Below are 25,739 nucleotides of genomic sequence, written 5' to 3'. Positions count from 1 at the left end.
ATATAGACCTCCATTTGTGGTAGTTTCTTTGGTCTATCATTCCTTACCCTTTCTGAAGTAGAGCCAGTTTAGTAAAATTGAGTACACAAGTGAGAAATAACACTGTGTGCAATATTGAGTCTACCTGAGATTTAGATCTGAGACTCCAAAGTTCCAATTGCTCTCTCTGCATCTCTTATCTGGAGTTAATTTATGTATAGGCACACTTTTTTGAACAAATTTGGACAAATTCCACTGCAGACAATACTGTAATCAATCATATACTAAATTTACTTTGTATTGAATTCTTTAAAAGGGATATCCCTAACTTTGTACACAAGTTTCGGGGATTCCCACAGCTTACTTATTAAATTAGTGATTGGGAGGTTTTAAATTTAGTATGGTTTATGAAATAAAAGTCAACATATGTATATTAGTTTTTAATTAAAACTATGCAATTCATTTAAGATATGTGAAGTCTAGTATGAATTACATACAACAGACAAACAACATTATTTTGACAAATAAACGAATGCTTCATAACTGTTCTACACATGTTGCTTAAAGTTGAATACATTAGTTTCCTATATTTTTCTATATATTCATAACTTACAATTAATTATTTGTTTTAATTGGAAGACTCAGTTTTAGTATAGTGTAGTTAGTTTACGAAATTTTAAGTAATGATAATTATACTAAACCATTTTACAATGTATCAAACACACTATACTAACGTTTCAAATTCTCTTAACCCATTCCTTGATCCTCATTCATGCCATATTACTTGATACTAACAAAATACAAAAGTATCTTATACAATATGTATGCCATATTCTATTAGAAAAATTATGCTTACATTTTTAACATTACAGTATAAACATTTGATATTTGATACAGTGTCCAGACATGAATTTTTCTAATAAATTACATTAGTATATATTACAAAAAATGCACACCTCATACCGATAAGCAGGTTCACTGTTCAAATGCCCCTTAACATTTCTAGCGTAATCAGACTAGGGCATTTGTAGTCATACAAATAATAAATACAAGGAGATCATTTTAACGTTATCGTATGTCACAATATAAAACATTCAAATTAATTTACTTTCGTTACATATCAAATATGAAAAACCTACTGAGGCTTGGCCTGTTAGGCTAAAATACTTGTTAATGTAAAAAGTTTCACTTATCATTAGTAAATTAAACGAATACATTAAAAATATCACCCTGTAAATTTTAAAATAGAAAGCCAGTACAGTTTTCTGTTTTAAAATAGTATATTATAGCTAAAGCTTTCTTACCCTATCATCTTTCTTTTTTTTTTGTTAAAAAATTAGTATGTAGTCATTAAATTTATGACACAGTTTATTTACAACAGTAGATAACTAATCTACCTAACTGTTCAATTTTCGCAGTTGCTAATGCAAATAGTTTCACATTAACTAATTTCCAGAAGGGGGACAAAACCATTAAATGAAATTGTAGCATTCAGGACACGAATTTCTCAATTATTGTCCAATGATAACATGAAGTCTGTCTATAAATTACCCTTCATGATCTCCTAAACATTTACAATCTCATTTTTGCACAGTCATACAAACGAAACAGCTACAGCAGTGTGAATTAAAAGGAAAACGTTCCAATTGATAATAAACCAAGCCGACAAATATTTTACAAAAGTAACGTACACTTTTATATGTAGGGGTGCTTATATAAAAATACAATCCTGGTACTACTTTTGTCTTGTTCTCGAGTTCTAGATTTAATGTCTTGTATATTTTAACAGTTTTAAGATATTATTATTGCCAAAGTGTCTGTCAGTTCGTCAAGTTGGACGCCACAATTCTATTGTCTTCTTTACTTTGTTGCTGGATCAACAAAATGCATGTTAATTGATCACCAAAAGGGTGTGTTAAAAACTATTTTGATATATTGAATCAATCCATGATATGCTTCTGAGATATGTGTATGGAATCATGAATTATTCTTAAAATCATTGTAAATTATTGTGGGGTGATGTTTCCAGTTCAATTAAACTTATCTTAAATTAACGCATCATATTTTTTTTCACTTGTCTGTTTAAAATTTCGGTCTTATAAGATCTTATAAACTGTTACTTTATTCATAGACAAACGTTGATGCTCATTCCTTACTGGAAACAATTATTAATACCCCTACCAGTCTCTATATACATGCAGTTTTGATTAGATCTACAAAATAGTTCTAAATTATTTTATTTGCATTTTCTTATTTTATATGAGAATAAATAATACCTCTGATTATATACAACATTTTGTTCAGACAAGATTTCTAACTATTATTTTTTGCATGGTTCATTATGAATGATTTCCCTTCTAATTCACTAATAATAATAAATAATTACATAACCGAATATTTATTGTCTTTGATTTGTTAGATTATATCTTCAAGACATTGCGATTTTTCAAAAAAATATATTTACAACTATCCAGCGTTAAGTTTTTTTTGAAAAACCACCACCTAATAACTACAATAAGATATGTACAAAATACACCCAAAAATTACTTCATAAATTATATAAAAAATTTAACTATTCATTAACTTTTTCGTCTTGAAACGTTGGTTCTATTCTATGTTTTTCATTAAATGTGATATAATTCTTTTGAAGAAAACAAAACAAAAGTATATTTGAAAGGTTTGATACTTTGAATGTTTATGTATATTTTGTTATTCTTAATTAAATACAGCCTGAATACAGACCGACATGTTGATATTTAAAATCACGACCATAGACAGAACATACAATGAATAATGCTCAATAGCAACGCAACAATGCTCAAAAATCTAGTCGAAGCAGCTCCACAAAGATGAATTTCAATTTCCTAAAATTTGACAACTCAGGTACTTCACCTTAAAAAAAACTAAAAGGTCTTACCTCTGGATGGTAGTTGATGCATTTTGGTGGACGCCTCCTGTAGAGATTATCCTTTGTCTTCTGCATGCAATCAACGGCTCCGGTATCGTAAACCAACTCTTGAGGCTCAATGCTCAATTGTTTGCTACCACAGGGACAAGTCGTGTCCACCACCAACAAGATCAAGTTGCTGTGAGGAATTTTCTGAACGCTGAACGGTCTATAAGTCCACAATTTAGTTATAAGCTAAATAATTGTGTATTGTAATTTACCTTTCGCAGCCAGTGACGTGGCAGTTGGTCAGTTTCCCCTTCAAAGGGTTGCTTTGTCCGCTGGTGTTCAAACGTTCCGGCTGCAGGATGTACAGATCAGTTTTGCGGTCGCACCTCCTAACACCATACTGTCCCATATCCACACCTTCCAACGGGTCAGATTCGTACGGAGGAATGAACGAAGGTGAGTACGAGTTCGATGGTGGTGATATTATTATGTCCTCCTCTTCACCCGTTGGGTACTGATCATAATAGTTCTCACCCAAATCTACAAACAACAGTTAAGTCTTTGAAACAGTAGAATTGCTTCTTACCTTCATCCTGCGCGTACGCAATGGCGGTACCATAAGCTTGATTAATAGTGTTCATCATCAAGTACCCCAGCTTAAGGAAGTAAGCGAACATTATTTTGACTGGATCGAAGGGCTTGATCTTCATTGCGTTGCCGCTGTAGTGGTGCTTGCTCTTGGAACACGACCCTTGATAATCGTAAACCGCAATCTTTTTATAAATCCTGTCCTGCACCAACGAATCCATGATGGTACCGTCGATTTGTCCAAAGAATCTTCCGGTGTGATGGTTGTTTTCAGAAATGATGATGAAACCGTTGTTGTCCAAGACGTAGCAGTCCAACTTGTCGCTTGCGCAAGTGTTGCGGCAAACCGACGTACCGGTGCACTAAAAACGTTTTGGGTTAACATCAGGAATGTAATAATCAGTACTGTACCTTTGAGGTGATGTTGTGGAAATGAGCAGCCAACTTCGAGTGCTGGTACTGAAGTCCCACAACAGCTGCAGGAGCTCTGTGACCTTTATGCTCTACGAAAACTGCGTGTGTTGCAGTGATCAAAGGCTTTCCAGAAGACCCAACGTCAAACGGAACAGAAAACACAAAGCTTTCGGGCTCTATGGAGTGTTGATCCACTGCTCTTTTGTACCAGGTTTCGTCCATGGCTCGGACGTTGTGCTCGCTGAAGTGCCTGATATTGAATCAATTATTAATTGGTACCACAAGGAAGAACTTATATAACATACGGTTCTTCAGTTTCGAAGTTGGTCAGGTTGGTCCAGCGGAGTAATCCAGATCGGGTGGCGACGAACGACAGGACCAGTCCAAAAATTTCATAGCCTTGGCTGCAAATACACAGTGTGTTAATAAATGCATACGACAGGTTGTAACTTAAATCGAGAATACTGGTGCTCAACGACGAGACGATATATATTATATCAATTGATTTTAAAGATTTTTGTAATAAGTACAAAGTGTTCTAGAATGAAATACAAAGAAAAAATTATTGTAGCCACTAAAATAGTCCTGTTCATTATAAAACACTTTGAACTTATTCTACACATTCATTGAGATAATAACATTAGAATACATATACAGTGATGACCAGGGAATTAATATTTTGTAAGATGTTTCATAACAGAGTTTAATAAAAAATTTGTCCACTAAGAATATAAAACTTCCTTTATAGACAGACAGATTGGATTAGTAAACGAATTCCTTTCTTGTAGTTAAATAAAAATGAATTAGTTGAGTCATACACTGTCAGTTACAGCTTTTTATGCACGAATCTGTTTCTATGAGCAGCTACATTGACCATACATTTTGTTTAAGTTTTAATTTAAGTGGAAAATTATTTTGATTTATTCATTTTAAAATGAATAAATAACTGTAGAAATATAGAGTAATTATTTAAATTAAACATAAAATATTTTGACTACATTTAATTTATTTATTTCAAAATGAACAATAAAAAACATTGTGAGGTATTTCTCTGGACACCACTGCTATAATTTTTTAATATATAAATAAAATTGTTACATCTTGTCAACCAGGTTCTGTATTTCATTAACGAACCAACCTATTAATATTTGTAGATATAAAAATAAAAAAAATGTTTAAATAGTAAGAATATAAGTTTTGTTGGATATGCAACCCTGAATACACGAAGCAACAATTGCATCTCCAATGTGCCAAATTGTAGGGTACCAATAAATTTAATTGTTCCTGCAGAGTTAAATTTTATATTTGACATTTGGACTTTTACAACTTCAGAACTCCAATAAACACTTCCTTCAATTTAAAGGACAATAAAATCCACGACCTTTAAGTTGATACTTACGAAATCCTGAGTGCTAAATACATAAAATGAAATACACACACCTGAGCCTCCACGTTGTAAATTACAAACGTAGAAACACAGTACAGACAGAAGTCTTCGTTTTAATCTCACGATGATTTTCTAGTCGTCTATCTAATGCTTTATTTTAAGCTAGTAGTCTTATATTCATTGCCATTAACTTTACCTTTGTAATTTTACCAAAAGTGTGCCTATAGGGCTATAGTGCAAAGAATAACAAAAAAAGTGATTAACAAGTTTATAACGTGCAAATATATTATTGTATGATATATGTGCAGCATGCTTACGATTAAAATACATTACTTACTGCTTGTCTTCCATTCTTGATCTGAATGGGTGCTTCTCCAAACCTTCGGTTACCATTGCGTCCAAAACCAGAGATTGCAGCAATGTTTTATCACCTACGACACAAAAAACTGTTTTCTAAACTAATTCTTAACAGCAGGCAACTTACAAAAGTATGCGTCCTTGTCTTGTTTGGTGGAAATATGATGGTGCTCTCTCTGAACTGGTGATCTTGGTCTTAATGACATCCATTTCCAGCCAGGTCGCCTACTTCTTGATAGGAAATGGAGGACTCGCTCTTCGGCTGTTTTAAACCATTGCTCACCGGATGTTCCACTTGTGTATTCACAGTAGACCCTATAATAACATATAATTTTAGTAACTCAAGATTTGCAGTTTTAGAGTAACGTACCAATCAGGGTGAACCCTCCAGTTGGTTCCCTTGAAGTAATCGGTCACTACAACAGAAACAACGAAAATTGATTTGGCTTGTGATTGATGCAACTGAGCTTACCATTCTTCTGGCTGTGTTTGATTTCTTGCTCGGCTAGTAACTCGTACATCCCATAACCCTCGGGAATGGCAAGACCTAATGAGTATGGTGTTCCTTCTATTGGGTTATAGAAGTACTTGTGACGTCTCGTAGTAACACGGTGCTGAAACAAACATTTATGAATATTTTCTATCAGTTAATAGTGCTGAAAATGTTTTACCATGTTGTCGTAATGAATTTTCACACTCAATTCCGTCTCCCCTTCTTTCTGATCGATCATGTCATGTCTTAACTGTAAGAAAATTAAATTTACCGCAACGAAACAAATTAGGTGGGATTAAACTTACGTCAAGCAGGATAGAATTGTTCGACCTCGGACCATTTTCGTTCTCCACAAGTTCTACTTCTGTTAAATCCACAGAAATATATTGAGGCTCAAGGGTGTCCTCGTATAATTCGTTGTTTTGCTGAAAGGTCACATTAAGGTTATTCGGATGATTTCTATTATGTAATCTTACCAATGGTCTTAGGTCGGGGTGATACAGAACGTGGCCGTTATTGTCAACGATGAATGAGTAACCGTTGACGCCCAGCTGCAACACAAATTTATTAATATTAAATCGTCAAAATGGAGTTTTAAATGTGTTACCTTGTATGGTGGGACCAATTTCTTGATTTGATCGATAGAAACATCCGTACCAACAACTCCGAGAACATTAGCAACACGTACCTACAACAGTTTATTAGTAACACAACACTTTTGACCAACACCTAACTTACGGAATGATTTCTTCGATCAAACACCGGGGTGGTGACAGTTGTCATGAGTTGCCCAATCTTATCATTGGAGAAACTGTCAGCCTAAAACCAATTTTATGTCAACTTTGTACAACAACTTTACGAGGCACCTACCCTTCCACCCACGTAGGCTGGAGTCCACTGGATTGGATGGTCATTCTGGTACATCACCATAGGCCTAGCCATAACTTCTATGTAATGAAGGACCTTCTCCTTCACCTCTTCGACCTTATTGATTTTGGTGTAGTAGCCTGGAAGAAACAAACAGTTGTTGCTAGACATTCTTTTAAAAATATAAACATAAGTATGATACCTTTATTAGCACAAGCCATCCAGTGCATTTCGCTAGCACTACTGGTGTCTTTTCCAACTAAATACGTGAATATTCTGACTGGTCGATGAGGAAAGTTGTACAATCTAATTATGTCTCTGTACGTCGATGCTAAGCCATCAGTGATTAACATTATAGCTTGGTTGCATTGGCACCCTTGTCCGGTACGATTATACTACAAGTAAATGTAAATAAAGTAACTGGTGTTGGCAGGCGAAGTTTAAGCTTACCTTGTGTAAGATTTCAAAACCTGTAACCAGTGCAGACGTAAAGTTGGCGATGTTCTCCGCCTTGAAATTGTCTAAGGAGTCTTTTAACCACCTTACGTTCTCGTTATTAGCCTACAAAATTGAAAATGTGCTTTAAATCCGTCATCAGCTGCAAAGGAATTAGTATTACCTGCACTAGTTTATCCTTGAAACAGGGAAGGGTTTCTTCAGTGATGTCGGAGAACTTGTACACGTTAACAAAGTCGTTATCAGACAGGGTGTCCAGAATAGCCTCAGCAGTAGCCCTGGCTAAGTTTACCCGGTTTCCTGTCATGGAACCGGAACTGTCTACCAGAATGACGATATCTTTTGGAGACGTTGCCGCATCTACGTACCAAGCTGAGGAACGAAAGTCGTATATGTTTCTGTTGTTTCTAGGTCTTTGCCAAACTGTTGACATATCCTCAGGAGGCCATGCTATTCCTGCAACCACAGTGATTAGTAATAATTTCTTAGGTGAGTTGCTTGACTTAGATTTACCAGGATATCTGCGCAAAAAGCCCTGGGAGCTGCCGAAGAACTGCCAGGACAATGACGGATCACCTTCATAATTGTTTATGAAGAGTGGGTCTAGATGCTCTGACCACTGAATAGCATTCATCACATCGAGGTCTGAAATAATCTATGATTAGAGTCTCTGTTGGCGAAATAATGGAGAGTTTACCTTCTTCGTCGATGTTGGAAGGTATCAGTACGGAACTTAAGCTAGTGTTAACCGGTAGGTGATCGAAGTGCGGATTTGGTGTGAGCATCATTTCTCTAGTACCTTCAGCTGGCCTACCATCAGGTCCGAAGGCGTTCAGTCTTTTCGCATTGTAATATCGGAATGGTTGGCCATTGTCAGATTGTGGAGTCAGAGCTGCTTGCTCCGCTGAGTCCATAATACGCTGAAATTTATTATGAAGTAAATCTTCCAGTCTTGTAATATAATATAATTCCATAATGTATTTAATGGTTTTATTAATGAATTTTGTCGCTAAAATATTGCATGTTAGACAGGTCGTAGACTTTTAGATTTTATGGGACATGCTAGGTTTTATGCATTAAAAATTTTGCCCGGTCACTTCCCGTTTCCTAAAGCCATTATCGTAATTGTGCCCTACGTCGTTCAATGTAAAAGTAAAATTTGTGTTAAAAGAAAAATTATAATGTATGCGTACAGATTATATCAAAACTACTACTAATGCGTTCTGCGTTTTTTTTAGGTCAATATTGATTTCGAATCAAATTCGACCAGTCCTGGTAAATAGTGGGGAACATTAAATTGATTTTTTCTAATGTACACTGCATTAAAATGCAGGTTTACTGTTGTATCAGAAAATTGATTTTACTGTGTATTTACTTCCTAATATACAGTTAAGTATAGAGTTAATGCTTGGAGTCCACTTACCATGACAGCTCCCATTTTGAAATCCATCATATTCTTGACTTCTGTAGCCATTTCCCTAATTAAAATCAGTCCATCTTTTCTGACTACATCTATGTCAACGTCGTGGTATTTCTGAAAAAAATCGAGTTTTAATATTTGTAACAAACTAGTTCTCAATGACTTTTAAGCTTAATCGAACATGTCCGGACAATTATAATTACTGGATTTATATTACCCACTAGCAATGTTAGTTTACTAAGCCGCTTCAATACATTCATAACCACAAATATAATATGCTTATTACAGTAAATGAAACGATACATAACATACCGTCACAATAGTCCGTTTAACAACAAAGGATAGTTAAGCAGATCAATTTGACTCAATTCTAGTTGACCGCCGACAATATCTATGGAGTTATGCACTTGGAAACGTTTGTGGATGATTTATTACACCACAGTTATTAATCCTTTTCGTATTAATATCGAAACGTATGCATTTTGAAGTCTTCTCTATTATCCATTGTTAGCTTTATGAATTTCATCACAAAAATTAAGCTTCGGATTAAGGTTCCGTGCTGTTTGACGCGTTCAGCATTGGCTTTCAGCTTTTAAGCGTTTCTCTCTCAATTGCACGTGGAAACGGTTGTTGGTGATTTATTACATAACTGATTAATCCTCTTCGAATTAATATTGTAATGATTGAGTTTTGAAGTCTTCTCTATTATTCAGTGTTAGCTTTATCAATTTCGTTAGAAAAATTAAATTTCACAAAGCACAAACTTGTAAATTTTAAATATTTTTTTCTTACTTACTCATGGAAACGATTGTTGATGATTTATATCACAGTTATTAATCCTTTTCTTGTTAATATTGCTACAAATCTGTTTTAAAGTCTTCCTTACTGTTCAGTATTAGCTTTATCAATTTTATTAGAAAAATTAAGCTTCAGTTTAAGGTTCAATGTTGTTTGACATGTTCACCTTTAGCTTCCTACTTGCACTTGGAAACCTTTGTTGATGAAATGTGTTTTAAAGACTTTCTAATTGCTCAGTATTAGCTTTATCAATTCTATCAGAAAAAATAATTCTCAAATTAAGATTCAATGTTGTTTGACATGTTCAGCAGTAGCTTCTTACTTGTACTTGGAAACGTTTGTTGATGAAATGTGTTTTAAAGTCTTTCTAATTGTTCAGTATTAGCTTTATCAATTCTATCAGAAAAAATAAGTCCCAATTTAAGATTCAGTGTTGTTTGACATGTTGAGCAGTAGCTTCTTACTTGTACTTGGAAACGTTTGTTGGTGAAATGTGTTTTAAAGCCTTCCTAATTGATCAGTATTAGCTTTATCAAATCTATTAGATAAAATAAGCTTCAGTTTAAGGTTCAGTATTGTTTGACATGTTCAGTATTATCTTCCTACATCCACTTGGAAACGTTTGTTGATAAAATGTGTTTTAAAATCTTCCTAATTGTTCAATATTAGCTTTATCAATTCTATCAGAAAAACTAAGCCTCAATTTAAGGTTAGCTTCCTACTTGCACTTGGAAACGTTTGTTGATGAAATGTGTTTTGAAGCCTTCTTAATTGATCAATATTAACTTTATCAAATCAATTAGAAAAAATAAGCTTCAGTTTAACGTTGAATGTTGTTTGACATGTTCAGCATTAGCTTCTTACTTGCACTTGGAAACGTCTGTTGATGAAATGTGTTTTATAGTCTTCCTAATTGTTTAGTATAAGCTTTATCAATTATATCAGAAAAAATAAGCTTCAGTTTAAGGTTCAGTGTTGTTTGACATGTTCAGCATTAGCTTCCTACTTGCACTTGGAAACGTTTGTTGATTAAATGTGTTTTAAAGTCTTCCTATTGTACAGTATTAGTTTTATCAATTATATTAGAAAAATAAGCTTCAGTTTGTGGTTCAATGTTGTTTGACATGTTCATCATTAGCTTCTTAATTTCACTTGGAAACGTTTGTTGATGAAATGTGTTTCCTTACTGTTTAATATTAGTTTTATCAATTCTATCAGAAAAAATAATCTTTAATTTAAAGTTTAAAGCTGTTAGACATGCTCAGTATTAGTTTGTGGCTTTTAAACGTTTCTGTGTCTTTACTTATCTTTTGAATCTGACTTGGATCAATTCCAAGTCGTGACTAAAGCAGTACAAATCCATAAAAAAGAAACGATTTGCTTGATACGAAGCTCCGTAACTGATAAATCCACATTAATTATAAAAGAAAAGACAAACAAAAGTGTTGGCAGTTGTTTGCCGTAGTAAAGGGATTCGATCCGGCCCGAAGGGTATGATAAAAAACTTGAGGCATAAATTTCATAACAGGTAACGTATTCTTTTGTAGGTCGGCGTACAATCCCAAAATATGTTGATGGACCACAGTGAAAGTTTGCACGAAACTCTGTGAGAGCGGTAGACGGTGTAGACTGTAGAAGTGCATGGTGCTTATTTATCGATTCCCTTTAGTTTTATTGGAACTATTTTGTTTGCCTTTCGTTCCCCCCCATACGAAATGCAGAAGCCACGCCGGACTAATATCGGTGGTAATACAGTTTATTTTTTGTTTGGAATATTGGAAAAAGTTTGGCGAAACATTCCCCGCTTTTCAGGCAATTTTCAATGGCTGCCTTAAAACGACAGCCAGTCCCCGAGATATTACGACTTTTTAATTAAACTAAATTTTGGCTCGGGATTATTTGCCATACGAATTCACACCCAACTCTACAATAGTTCCATTCCCATTCAGTGCAATAAACTTAACCAGTTAAAATTAAAATCGATTGTTTAACGGGGGACACACTCGCCGAATATGGATGGCAAAAATTTCTATCATTCGATAATTTGTGCAACTTTTACAATGGCCAAGTAATTTAATTGACGTCCAACTTTTCATGAACGTTCAAAATTGGAAAGGTATTGAAATGATTCAGATCATCAGGTTTAATTAAATGGAGTTTTTGGCGAAAGTATTCAATAATAATCGGGTGCGTTTATTGAAATTAAATTTCACGCTCCAATCTGAAATACTTACTCTTTGCAATTCATTCATTCGCGTCATCATTTTACCATACTCCCATAGGTCGACGCCGAACTGCAGCGCCCAGTTCTTGACTCTGTAATAAATAAAATTATTAATAACCTGACTTTCATTTTCAACTAATTATAATATTTATACGAGTATAATTAGCATAAATAAACAATTTTCACGATCGTTCACGAAATTTATCTACTAATTGTCGACATTCCAAATAAATTATTTGTTGGTTCTTCGGGCGACACTTTCGGCACCGTCACTTTCTATAACAACTAATATATTAACAATCTATCATTAAACATAAATGTATTTTTGAATTTTTAAAACTGTAAATATGTATTTTAGTTTTTTTAAAACAAATAAAATATGGGATATTGCACACTGTAACAATTTAGATAAATGTTGAAACTGTTTTCTTTAGGGCTACATTTTTAAAATGATATATATTGATACTAAATATTTATATAAATTTATGTATGTATTATAAAAATAATGTCCAAATAAAGGTTTTATTGATATAGTGTTTTTCTGGTGGAATTAAAACTCACCCCATTATACATTTATTTACTAAAAATTTGTGTTGATGTTAAAAGTTTATGTTAAACAAAATTTACATCTAGTATACATATTACACAAGATAATATTTCTAACATTTTACAACTTATAAAGAAATGTTTGGGTCTCCAGGTAATATGGGCATACAATATTTTTAAAAAATAATGTAAATAGTGATACATAGTTTTTTAATAAAATTTTACTAAATAAACCAATTATATAAAAAACGGAAAAAATAATTATTTTTAGGAAATAAATTTTTAAATATTTAATATAAAAATAATCTAATAAGATACATAATATTTTTAAAAACTGTGGATATTGACATTGAATATAACATTTAAATGAATAATTCAAAAATGGAGTGTTAAAAAATTTTGACAAGAGTACACATTCTTATCAAGTAAATCAATGGTATACAAAATTTATGGTGAAGGTAAATTATGCAGGATACATACAAGTAACATTTTTTAACAAATAACTAAATAATAAAATAAAATAGATAAAGTCATGAAAAAATTACGAATAATGTAAATTAATATTGGACAAAATTAAATCTACATTTCATAAAAAACAACGTCGACACACAATTTTTGTCTCAGTTTTCATTTTATAAAATTATATTTGGGTTCAAATTGATATGTCAAAGTTGGTGAAATTTATAAGGTAAACTGGATTTTAAGAAGATATACATTTTTAGGAAATAAATCAGCAGGTTTATAATGTGACATGTATAAAAGAATCGAATAAGATATATAATACTTTTTAAAAATAATGTGTATAGTGACTTCTTATTTTGTATATAATGTCTAAATTTATAGTTTTTATATATTTGTAACTTGGTCTAAAAATGAATAACTCAAAAATGAAGAGATATATAAAAAATAGAATTTATATAAAAAACAACGTTGCCACACAATTTTTGTCCCAGTTTACATTTTATAAAGTTATATTTAGGTTCAAACTGGTGAAATTTATAAGATAAAGTGAGTTTTAAGAAGATATACATTTTAGTCAATAAATCAGCAGGTTTATGAATTATACAAAATAATCGAATAATAAGGATACATTACATTATTAAAAATAATGACGATAGTGACACTTAATTTTATATATAAATTTGTTGAATGATTTATAAAAAACATCATTTTTATTTATTTTATGTATAAAAACTGTTTTTATTTATTAGTTTACATTTTTTACATTTTTATTTGGGTTCAGATGCATATCTCAAATTTGGTAAAATTTATTAGGTGACCTGGGTTTTAAGATATACATTTTTAGGACATAAATCAGCAGGCTTATATATTGTACAAAATAATCGAATAAGAAATACAATATTTATTAAAAATAATGAGGATATTGATCTATTTTTACATTAAAATTTGGTCGAATGATTTAGTTGGTCTACAAACGAATAACTCAAAAATGGGGAGTAAAAAATTTTTAACAAGAGTACAAATTTTTACCAAATACATCAATAATATATAAAATTTACGAAGAAGATAAATTGTGTTGTGTTTTGAAAGATACATATAATATTTTCTAACAAATAACTAAATAATAAAATAAAATAGACAAGTTCAAAAAGTACGAATAATAACAACATTTAAGGTTGGTCGAAATTATATCTAGAATAATTTACATAAAAGACAATATTTTAACACATTTTTTATCCCAGTTTACATTTCATAAAATTATATTTGTGTCTTCAAATTAATATAATAAAATTGGTGAAATTTATTAGGTAAGGTGGATTTTAATAAGATATACAACTTTAGCAAATAAATCAACAGGCTTATACAATTTTCAAAATGTAATAATCCATTAAGCTATGTAATATTTTAAAAAAATAATGAGGATATTAATTTATAATTTTATATTAAAATTTTGTTGAGTTATACATGTATAAAACAACACTATTTCTTTTTATTTTATATCCAAATTTACAGTTTTTATAAATTTGTAACTCTGTCTCCAAATTAATAACTCAAAATGTCACACGAGTACAAATTTTTAGTAAATAAATTTATATAAAAATATAATGTTTATGGAAAATATTATTTATATAGGATTAAGATACATGTAATATATTTTAATAAATAACTAAATTATAAAATAAAATTGACAGGTCGTTCAAAAACTAATAATGACATTTATTTCTAAAATAATTTACATAATAGACAATATTTAGACACATTTTTTTGTCCCAGTTTTATATTATACATTGAATTATATGTTTTCAAATTAATATTTTAAAATTAGTGAAATTTACAAGGTAAACTGGATTCTAAGAATATTTTCATTTTCAGGTAATAAATATATCAACGACGCATAAAATTTACAAATTTTTGAAAAGATTATAAATATTTGATATAGAAATTTCCAAAGAACATAAATTATGTAGGGTTTTAAAAGATACAAGTAGCAATTTTTAATTTACACAAAATATAATATTTAAGATTTTGTCTTCAATTTAGTAACTCAAAAATGAAAAGAGTTAAGAGAATTAAATAAAATTTTTAGGAAATAGATCAGTGAAAAATGCAATAGTTAATTAATAGTTTAAGATATACAATGTAGGTATTAAAGTTTTCTCGAGAGTAACATACAGTAAAACGGTGCAGTATTGTAAATTTTTCCGATTAAATTTCTGTCCGGCATAATTCCCAACGTTCAATCGGAATCCGTGTCCAAATTAACATTTCAGCGTCCCAAATCAAACAGTTTTCTCTTGTTGTTTGTCATCCACTTGGTGCCGTTGCATTTATTAGAAAAATCGGTCAATATTAGAGAAAACAAATCCCGTTGAATATTTATGCCCGACTGTGTCGTGTCACACCTTCTTTATTCGACATTGACCTTAGTGAAACTAAAAACCGCATTGCCATTTTTAAGTCTAATTAAAACGTGGAGATAGTTTTAACATGGGAACTGCACGCCGAGGCATTTTGTTTGATATCAGCCGTTCGTGTACTCTGTGTTGTTCACACAACAATACAACAACGCAGATTATGTTTTGCATTCCCCACGACATTTTCCATTTTCAATAATATTGTGTGTGTGTGTGTGTGCTGAACATTAAATTTGCTACACGAGAATAAATAAATTCGCCATTACAGCGGCCACTTTGTCCCAACACCGAAACGTTTTATGTGTGGCGATTTAAAGCAATTAAGTTTTTTCTTTAATTGATTATATAACTTGTACAGTTATAAACACAACAAAGTGTGCACGTAACTGTGAAAAACTCCGGCTGGCGTTTGTGTGCGCCCGTTCGGTTTGTTTCCTGCTAAATGCAGAAGGAACACGTCGAAATATCATCCGAGAGAAGATTATAAACAGTAATTTGAACTGTTTCCTTGGTGAAAGGGACATGCCTACGTTTCACAAAGCGGCTGCACATAATCACGACGAAAGATGCAGAGAGAGAAATAATTCCATTTTCACTACTTTTGCGGCACGTCCCCCCGCTTGATCCCGTACTTTAAAAATTCACCCCCTTCGGTTCCCGATTGAACGTCGATATTCCCGCCCCGTGAAAAAAGCCCGATAGTTTGCGAGGAACGATAAATTCGGTCGAATGTTCGTTTGCAATTTAAGACCTGCCCTCGTTTTCTTTATCTAAATGTCACCGGGATATCGTAATCACCGGAACTAATAAAGTTAATACTGCGCCCCGGGGCTGATCGAATCGTCGTCGGTCGGTACATCAGTTTTACATGAAATTTTACCGATCGCAATTAAATCAGCGAGTTGAAATTCCGTCGGAGTTGTGACGGCTTAATTTGACGCAACTTTCGACCAAAATGGAATTTAATAGTTAAAGGTTGGGGGGGGGGGGTGTTAAGGAAAGTTTTTGTAACTGTTAAAAGATGTAACGACGTGTCCGAGATGATCTACAACAAATTAGATAAGTTTAAAAGTTTGCGGGCAACTTTTCGGCATGGAACGAAAGGAGAACAACCGATTTCGACAATCCTTATGGTTTGTGTATCTATCGTTTTATATTAGTTAAAAAATTGTTCGACTTTCATTTGAAATTTAAAAAGTTTGGCAATATCAGCGGCCCCCGAAGTTGGCTGATGGAACTGTTGTTGTCGTTGTTTATGGATGTCCCCGTATGAATATGTAGGTCACAAAAATCTCCGTGAAAATAAAAAAAAAATTGTCACTGTCACTCGATGAACGATTGGAAAAATAATTAGAGAGTTTCGCATGGAAACCCTAGTTACTAAATATTATACTGTCCTGAGTGAAACAAATTGAGGGGCTTGACAAATGACACGTTGCTGTGCTGTGTACGGTCTCATTAATTCTGCTTTTAATTAAGGACAACACAATTTCTTCTATATTAAATTATTTTACAGTAAAATTACAGAAACGGTCATTGATTAATGTATTAATGTTTTTCCTCAATTTTTCTATTCATATTTTATTATAACTGGGATGATGGTTAATCAATATGTCATTATATCTACACTATAATTTTTGTTACATTATTGGTTATATGTTATTTTTACTATAAAAAGAATGTCTTTATCAGAATCTATAATAGAAAATAGTTTGCAGGAAAAACTTAATGTAACTTTTCCTTAATAATATAATTTATAATTTGTTTCTATTTTTGAAAAATTTTGTTCCAAATTGGTTTTTAATATTTATATAACTAAAAGATTTAGCAACTTTATTTTCTAGTAAACTATATTTTTTAAAACTAACATATGTTAGTGGATAAAAAATATATATAATATATAGAATAACTATTTAGAGGCGTCTTCAAAAAAAGTTAATTGAATAATTATAACATACAATAGTAAGGTTTTAAGGTATTTAAATTCATTAAAAGTAAATTAAGGTTTTATTAAATTATAATCAAAAAATAAATTTAAATTAACAATTATTTTAAATTTATTTAAATTAATTTACTTAAATAAATTTAAAGTACCATGTATGTAAACAATAGATTATGTCAATAATATATAAAATTATAATAACTTTAATTATTTGGATTAATAATATAAATTGTAGGGATACATTAAATTAATAATTTTTTTTTTTTTAATCTTATGTGTAAAACAAAATATTGATTGGTTAAAGCAAAAAAAATTGGTTAATCTAAACTTTTTTGTTTTTATTAATATATATTTGATATTTATAGATGATACATTTAAAATATATTTTAAAAATAGATTTAAAAAAATATTTCCTATGTAGTAATTGAAATAGTCTTTTTCTAGTAAACTATTATTTTACAAATTTATAAAATTATTAAAAACGTTTAATTATTAGGTGATTTATTCAAGAGGAGTTTTTAGAATAATAATCATAACAAATTATAGAAATAAAATACTTTTAATTAAACACAACAAAATGAATGATTTTTTATTTAATTCTTATGTAAAAAACAAAATATTGATTAATCTAACCTTGATTTTATTTTATTTTCATCACAATCAAATGAGTGGGTGTAAAATACACTTTAAATAAGTTTCTTATTATAAATATTTGATATCATAGGGTTCAATTACCCTCAAATGTAGAAACTTGATGAAAATTATAATTAACTAGACACATTAATTTAAAAAATCAATATTCATTACATATAAACAAATATTTTTGTAATAATTAAACAAATTAATTCTGTTTTTTTTTCTTAACTATACTAAAGAATTTGAAAATTATAGTATTTAAGTAATAAGTAAGTAATATTAAAATAAAGTTCTTAAATAATAATAAATTATGAAAATAAAGTATTATAATAATATTTTTTGTTTAAATCTTATGTGAAAAACAATGTATTGATTGATTAGAACAAAAAAAATTGATTAAATTTAAAGGTGGCATCACAATTACTGTTAATATATGTTAAATAAAGTTTTTATTAATAAATATGTAATATTTTAACTTAGAATTAAACATTACAAATATGAAGAAAATCATAATTAAACAATTTTTATGGTTTATTTTTAATAAATTTGTGGTATTTTACCTAGATAAACGATTTTATCTATTATAATAAAAATTAAAATCTAAAAATAGACATAAAATAACAGTTGTTTCATAAAAACTAATATTTGTCTAGTAAATAAAAGAATTATTTTATTTTTGGCAAACACTATTAATAAGTTAGAAAATTATAATCAATTTTTAACTATTTGATGACTTTTTTAAAGGAACTTTTTAGAAAAATGGTAATATAATATAATAATGAGAGACTTTTATTCTATATTTTATAAACTAAAAATAGATTTATAATATCAATCATATTATATAAACTAATATTTTTGTAGTATTATAAATAGCATATTTTTCTATAGAATAATGTATTATGTTAACAATTTATAGCATTATAATAAATATTTAATTGTTTGATAACTTTTTTAAAGGACGTTTATAAAATAATAATATTAATAAGAAATTTTTAATTAAGGACTTAAAAACAATAATTAAAATATTTTTTATTTAAATCTTATGTAATTATGAAAGTATTGATTACCTACAGTAAAAATTTAATTACTATAATCTAAAGTACCTTTAAAATATTTGTGTAAAATACGCCTTAAACAAGATTTTTCTTAATAATTATAAGGAGGATGTTAAAATAATCTTTATGACAAAAATTATATATCTAAATGTAGATTTAAAATAAACTGTTTAACAAAAAGTAACATTTGTGTTGTAACTATTGTTTAAATCTTATGTAAAAAACCATTACTACATTAAAAAATTGATCTAAATTTAATAATAAAATTGCCATTAAGGGTACTTTAAAACAGTTATGTAAAATAATTAGTAAGGTAAAGGAATGACCATTGAGTAATAATATATTAAAGTAAACTTTATTCCATTTTTATTACAAAAATAGTTTAAAATTATAATAAATACTTAATTATTTTGTGTCTTTTTAAATGTAGTTTATAAAGTAATTCATAATAATAATAATAATAAAGAACTTCTAATCATATATTAAAAAAAATCAATGATTGATTTTTTGTTTAAAATAATGTAAAAACAAGTATTGATTAATTACAGTAAAGGAATTGATTAATCTAAACTTGATTATATTCAAAAGCTGACATCACAAGCACCATTAAAATAGGTGTGTGCAAAATACGCCTTCGACAAAGTTTTTCTTAATAAATGTGTGATATTGTATCGTGTGAGGAAAATCATAATTAAATGATTAACTAGAAAGCCCATATTTCATAAAACCAATCATTTTAGACATTAAGTAAAATTTTTTGAAATAGTAATAAATTTAGTGACTTTTGAAATCCGTTTAAGAAGTTTCATCATTCATTATCAGAGTTTATTCACGTAACAAGTCTTTTCGTTCGTTTAAATTTTATTATAGAAATTAAATTTTGATTAATCAAAACATTTAAAGTAATAAAGCTTAATTACTAAATTTATTTACTGCCAAAGCTGGCTACAGAAGCCACGTTTTAAATTAGCAGGTGTAAAATAAGCCTCATAAACTTCCATTTTATAATTTATACCGGTGAAAATATTTAGAAAATAAATCATTATTAAAGAGACTAACAAATAATAAACATATTTATGACAGTAATAGGATTAATAAAATGTTAATGAAATGATTAAAACATTTGAATTGATTGTGTGTTGTACGTAACGGACCTGACTAGTCCATATTAATTAAATATAGGAGCGAGAATCAAATTGCGTATTGTGTAGGGGAACGTGAATCGGTTCGACGTGGTTGTTTCCTCGATTAATTGCCGGTGCCGGTTTTGTTATGATCGTGACGATTGAACGTCGACAATTTCCTTACAATCTGAATGCAGCGGAGGTTTTTGAAGAGGCGTCGGGTATTTTCTCAACGTAAAAGGCAAGGAACAGTCCCAGAGAGCGGTCTGAGTGCTCCAGACTCGCGAGGAGTGTAGGAGCAATATGGTAGGGGTAGATCAATATACTCTACCTCGGCATAACATACCCCTTCCTTTCCCGTTTTACGTTCTGACCCTTGCCGCTCTCTCGGAAATATTTCTTGGACTCCGTATCCTAACCTAACCTATACTTAAATGTAATAATATCGCCGCACCTGACTAAAGTATAAAACATAAAACGGATTCATGGATGTCCGCAGGAAAAAAATACTACGGCAAACGCGACACTTTTTATCGTTACATCACTTCTTTTTCCTCGTAATCCCCTCGAATTTCGGCGATTCTTTCAGAAAACTTCAGTCGGTGTTATGACGAGAGATCAAAACTTCCCAATAAAACTGTCTTGTTGATGAATTTTTAAAAAAGCGCAGAACAAGACATGAAAAAGGGTGAAGACGAACAGCGATTTATAATTACATCAGATCTCTTTATTGTCGACGATAAAAAGTACATTTATCCTCTTTTAATAAAATTGATTCGAGTCTGCAAAGAGGCGCAGTTCTATTAAAATCAGATTATCTATTAAAGTATATTTACTTGGTGCTTGAAATTTCCATGTAGGACTGTCTAATTGATCTCGAGATTAGAGCAATTTTCTTTTAGTTTTAAGAGCAGCAAACAAGAGGCTCAAGAGGATTTGATTACGTTCAACTAAAAAAAAACTAGAACTCAAGGTTATTTTTAATCAATGATTAAAAGAGTAAAGAATGGCAACCGAGGAAATAGTTTGAAACTGAAAATATTCAATTTAAAATTTTATTTCAGTTTCAAAATAAATTCTACTATATTTTAAAAAAATTAAATTCTTTTATCACTTAATTTTTGTAAGTAAATTGGTAAAGAAAATTTGATAATTAGGAAGGCAAAGAATTCTAAACGTATTAAACTGAAAATATGAAGGTAAACTTTATTTCAGCTTACTTATTTTATATATGAAAGTTGAGAAATAACATTTAATAATTAGGAAGGAAAGGAATATTAACTGAAAGAAAAGTACGAAGCTGAAAATATTAAAGTAAACTTTATTTCAGCTTCAAAATATTTTCTACTGTATTTTTGAAAAATTAAATAGTTTTTCTACTTTATCTATATATGTAAGTTGGTAAAGAACATCTGATAATTAGGAAGGTAAAGAATATGATCAGAGAAAAAAGTATGAAACTGAAAATATTAAGGTGAACTTTATTTCAGTTTCAAAATAATTTCTGCTGTATTTTTGAAAAATTAAGTAGTTTTTTTACTTTATCTATATATGTAAGTTGGTAAAGAACATCTGATAATTAGGAAGGTAAAGAATATTAACTGGGAAAGAAAGTACAAAACTGAAAATATTAAGGTAAACTTTATTTCAACTTCAAAATAATTTCTGCTGTATTTTTGAAAAATTAAATAGTTCTTCTACTTTATCTATATATGTAAGTTGGTAAAAAACATCTGATAATTAGGAAGGTAAAGAATATGATCAGAGAAAAAAGTATGACACTGAAAATATTAAGGTGAACTTTATTTCAGTTTCAAAATAATTTCTGCTATATTTTTGAAAAATTAAGTAGTTTTTTTTACTTTATCTATACATGTAAGTTGGTAAAGAACATCTGATAATTAGGAAGGTAAAGAATATTAACTGGGAAAGAAAGTATAAAACTGAAAATATTAAGGTAAACTTTATTTCAACTTTAAAATAATTTCTGCTGTATTTTTGAAAAATTAAATAGTTTTTCTACTTTATCTATATATGTAAGTTGGTAAAGAAAATCTGATAATTAGGAAGGTAAAGAATATTAACTGAGAAAAAAGTACTAAATTGAAAATTTTAAGGTGTAATTTATTTCAGTTTTAAAATAATTTCTGCTGTATTTTTGAAAAATTAAATAGTTTTTCTACTTTATCTAAATATGTAAGTTGGTAAAGAACATTTGATAATTATGAAAATAAAGAATATTCACTGAGAAAGAAAGTACGAAACTGAAAATATTAATTTAAGCTTTATTTCAGCTTTAAAATAATTTTTGAAAAATTATGTAGTTTTTCTACTTTATCTAAATATGTAAGTTGGTAAAGAACATCTGATAATTATGAAGGTAAAGAATATTAACTGAGATAGAAAGTATGAAACTGAAAATATTAAAGTAAACTTTATTTCAGCTTCAAAATAATTTCTATTGTATTTTTTAAAAATTAAATTGTTTTTCTACGTAATTTATATATGTAAGTTGGAAAAGAATACTTAATAATTAAAACAACTGAAAAAAAGTACGAAACTGAAAAATTAGTTTATTTTAACTTCACAATAAAATTGATTGTATTTTTGAAAAATTAAATTAAGTTGGTAAAGAATAATCAGAAAGGTATTACAACTAAGAAAAGAAGTACAAAACTGAAAATATCAAAGTAAACTTTATTTAAACTTCAAAATAATTTCATTCCACAATTGTATTCATTGAAAGTTTTTTCATTTTCATAATATTACAATAAATTATACATAAGCATTAAAAATTGAAACTTCAGTAACCCGCAGCGTTTAAAATTAAAAAATCTGCATCACTTAAAATAATTCCTGGCGTAGGACTTCTGGATATCAACAGGAAAATTTTAATAAACCCGATCTTTTATGTAAACCCCAACATTTATCTCTTTTTAACTTACATGTTACATCACACATAAAAAACGCACTCATGTCAAATAAGAAAACGTGTGCCTCGAAATCAGCCGGTCCGGACACATCTGTAATTATCCATCAATCATTTCGCACGATAATTGATCGTTGTTTCGGGTTATTAGTGAAATAATCGGAGGTCGGTTGCGTGCGAAATATTATTTGTTTAACAAACTGACCTCAAAGTTAAGTTAACGTCTCAAAAATTCATCGCCACAAAAATGAAATCTCGTTTCCTCAGTTAAAATTTAATTAATACGTCGGGCACCTATTAAACTATTCTAGCTATTTATGGCCATATTTAAAACATAATTAAATTCTATTCGTCGAGAAATTTCACTTCACAGGTACGGATTTTTAATTTCTACGCCGGAATAACCGGGAGGAAATTGCGGAAATATTGACAACCCAAAAATCACCGGGATTTAAGTTTGATGATTAATTAGTGGTTAAGATTGGGTGCGTTACTTTCTCTGTGTCCTTGGTACCATTTGTTGGACAAATCAAACTTTATAACTGATTAAGAAAGTGATTCTGGAACAATATGATGGCAATAAAATATTGGAAATTATTCGTGGAATAAAACAGTTTTTCATGGTTGGCGAATGTGAAATTTAAGCATATGGTTTAATAATTAAACGCTGATGTTGTCAATAAAGTAATCGATGATCAGTTTTTATTGAAAAAGCAGTAATTTCACCTCGGATTATCTATTTAACTTTGTACAATATGTTCACATTCACACTTTATAAAGTTGAAGTGTTAATTCATCAAATTTTATTTGTGCTCAGCACTATTTTTAATTTTGCTAACATTAAAAAATCTTCATTAAACAAATTGGCGAATAAATCCGACCGTAGAACTCACACACACATCCCCAAATTGTATGGTATTGTGTAACCGCAAGTTATTCCGGAAGCTCCATTTATATTTAATTAATACGTGCCAAAACGGACGCAAATTGACTCGATTAAAAGCCCTCTAATTACAATGCACTTTCGCAGCTCAATTGGCCGTTGATTGGGAATTGGAAAAAAAAACGCACACATCGAAAAAAGCCTGGCCAGAAAAATTGAATCAGGCTCCTTTGGATGCGTGCGAGATGAATTTAATCCGGTCCGGAATCGAAGCGAATCCTTCACGTTTCAGTTTTCTCGTCGCCGCTGAAACAATTCCGGTTACGTACGTGACAAAATCTGCAGACGCGTCGGGCCCCCAAAAATTATCCATTGAAATATTTATTTCCTCGCTTAGGGGGGGGCCCACCGAAGAATGGAGTAGAAAAAAAAACGCAATGATTTAAGACGCAATTAGTCCCTAAGACCTGGTTGTTCTCATTTTTGCAATATATCATTTTTAAGCTGCCGCTAATGGAACACACCGGCAATTTTAAACGTGGCGAACGTGCCGAATTTATTTATGCACAAGCTTAAATTTCATTTTCGTTTATTGGTGATTAGCGAGGAGTTTTTTATTTGATCACTTTCCATTTTATTTGAATAGCCGGGGAACTTGTTCCGGAGACGTTTGGCCGACGTTTGATGATGGATTGAACTGCAGGCGAAGTGGTTATATAACAGAAATACATGTAGGATGTGTTTGGCAGGCAGGCAAAGAGAGCGGCTACTTACTCGTTATGGGGGATGTCTTCATCTTGTTCTAGAATCGCCGGCAACACATTCATGAGCAGTAAAAAGACGAAAAATAGTCTTCTAGAGGTCCGTGACAGTAACACGTTTTTATATACACACACCATGTTATCACTTCGATATATTTGGTCAGTCAAACATTATACCGTAAAAAATTTCTTAGTCGAACGACATGCCAGTGGATAACGCGCCGCAGTATTGATATTCATGTTATGCAAACGTTATCAGCCGTCCACAAATGAGCACAATTTCACATGATAATCGAATTATAATCCGGTGAAAGATTTTGGATGTTGCCGGCAACGTTTTGGCTGTAGTACACACCCCGAACTCGGTCTAATCTATTAGGGGTGATTTTGTTGCGCCGGCGCTACCCCTTGCTGCCTTATTTCTAACTCCAATCTACTACAGGGTTGCGTATTGATATTTCCACTCAAAGCATGACAACGCGTATTATCGCCGATTTTCAAATTTCAAAACAAAACGGCCTCCAACCGGAATTATTAATCACTTGGTTCGGGCACCGGATTTTTTCTGGTGTTTTCAATACTAATAACTGCGCCTTAATCAATTAAAAGCGATACGTGGTGTGTTGCGAAACGTGTACGGGGGTTGGTCGCGACGTTGCAGGTTTCGGCCTCCGCTGAAACTTGTGTGATTTTAATAATAATTAGCGTTTTCAAGGACGTATTTGTACGGACGATGTACATATTAATTTACTATTGTTTTTAATTGTAAACATGCTCAGCTTTGAAAAATGCGTGTTGCAATGTAATAATTATTGATTATTAATTACTCATAAAACTTTAGATCCTTTAAATGATTTATAGGAAAATTGTTTTGTTATTATGAAACTTTACTGCAATTTTAATTTTTTTAATTATTATCCTATAATTTATTTCTTACCCACGACACTCTTTTTAAAATTGATTTGTTTTTAATTAATTATGAGACTTTTCTGCAATTTTAATTTTTGTAATTATTTTCCTACAATTTATTGCTCACCCATAACGTTCTTTTTAAAATTGATTTGTTTTTAATTAATTTTATGAACAATTAAATGTTGCTTTTTATTTA

The 25,739-nt window shown here is 30.4% G+C and overlaps 1 protein-coding gene across 2 annotated transcripts; it reads right to left on the bottom strand.

Annotated features, from left to right (window-relative positions):
• Window positions 1-406: 406 nt before the first annotated feature.
• On the bottom strand, window positions 407-24,795 carry LOC109608335 (voltage-dependent calcium channel subunit alpha-2/delta-3). Of its 2 annotated transcripts, XM_049961674.1 has the most exons (25): window positions 24,645-24,795; window positions 11,890-11,971; window positions 8,861-8,971; window positions 8,135-8,357; window positions 7,951-8,082; window positions 7,601-7,893; window positions 7,432-7,542; window positions 7,184-7,376; window positions 6,985-7,121; window positions 6,853-6,933; window positions 6,722-6,802; window positions 6,591-6,665; window positions 6,420-6,539; window positions 6,293-6,364; window positions 6,094-6,235; window positions 5,992-6,037; window positions 5,749-5,936; window positions 5,602-5,695; window positions 5,461-5,493; window positions 4,183-4,281; window positions 3,875-4,127; window positions 3,462-3,825; window positions 3,148-3,415; window positions 2,897-3,095; window positions 407-2,843 (listed from the first exon to the last, which is right to left on the bottom strand). In XM_049961674.1, the coding sequence occupies exons 1-25, from the start codon at window positions 24,767-24,769 to the stop codon at window positions 2,742-2,744; spliced, it is 3,624 nt and encodes a 1,207-aa protein (XP_049817631.1). In that variant the 5' UTR covers window positions 24,770-24,795; the 3' UTR covers window positions 407-2,741. The 2 variants fall into 2 exon arrangements, with proteins under 2 accessions (XP_049817631.1, XP_019880314.1); XM_020024755.2 differs by lacking the exon at window positions 5,461-5,493.
• Window positions 24,796-25,739: the final 944 nt, after the last annotated feature.

Source organism: Aethina tumida, chromosome 1 (assembly GCF_024364675.1).
Source record: "Aethina tumida isolate Nest 87 chromosome 1, icAetTumi1.1, whole genome shotgun sequence".
NCBI lineage: Eukaryota > Metazoa > Arthropoda > Insecta > Coleoptera > Nitidulidae > Aethina > Aethina tumida.
The sequence above is the reverse complement of the archived record's forward strand: the minus strand, read 5'-3'. Positions and strand labels throughout refer to the sequence as shown.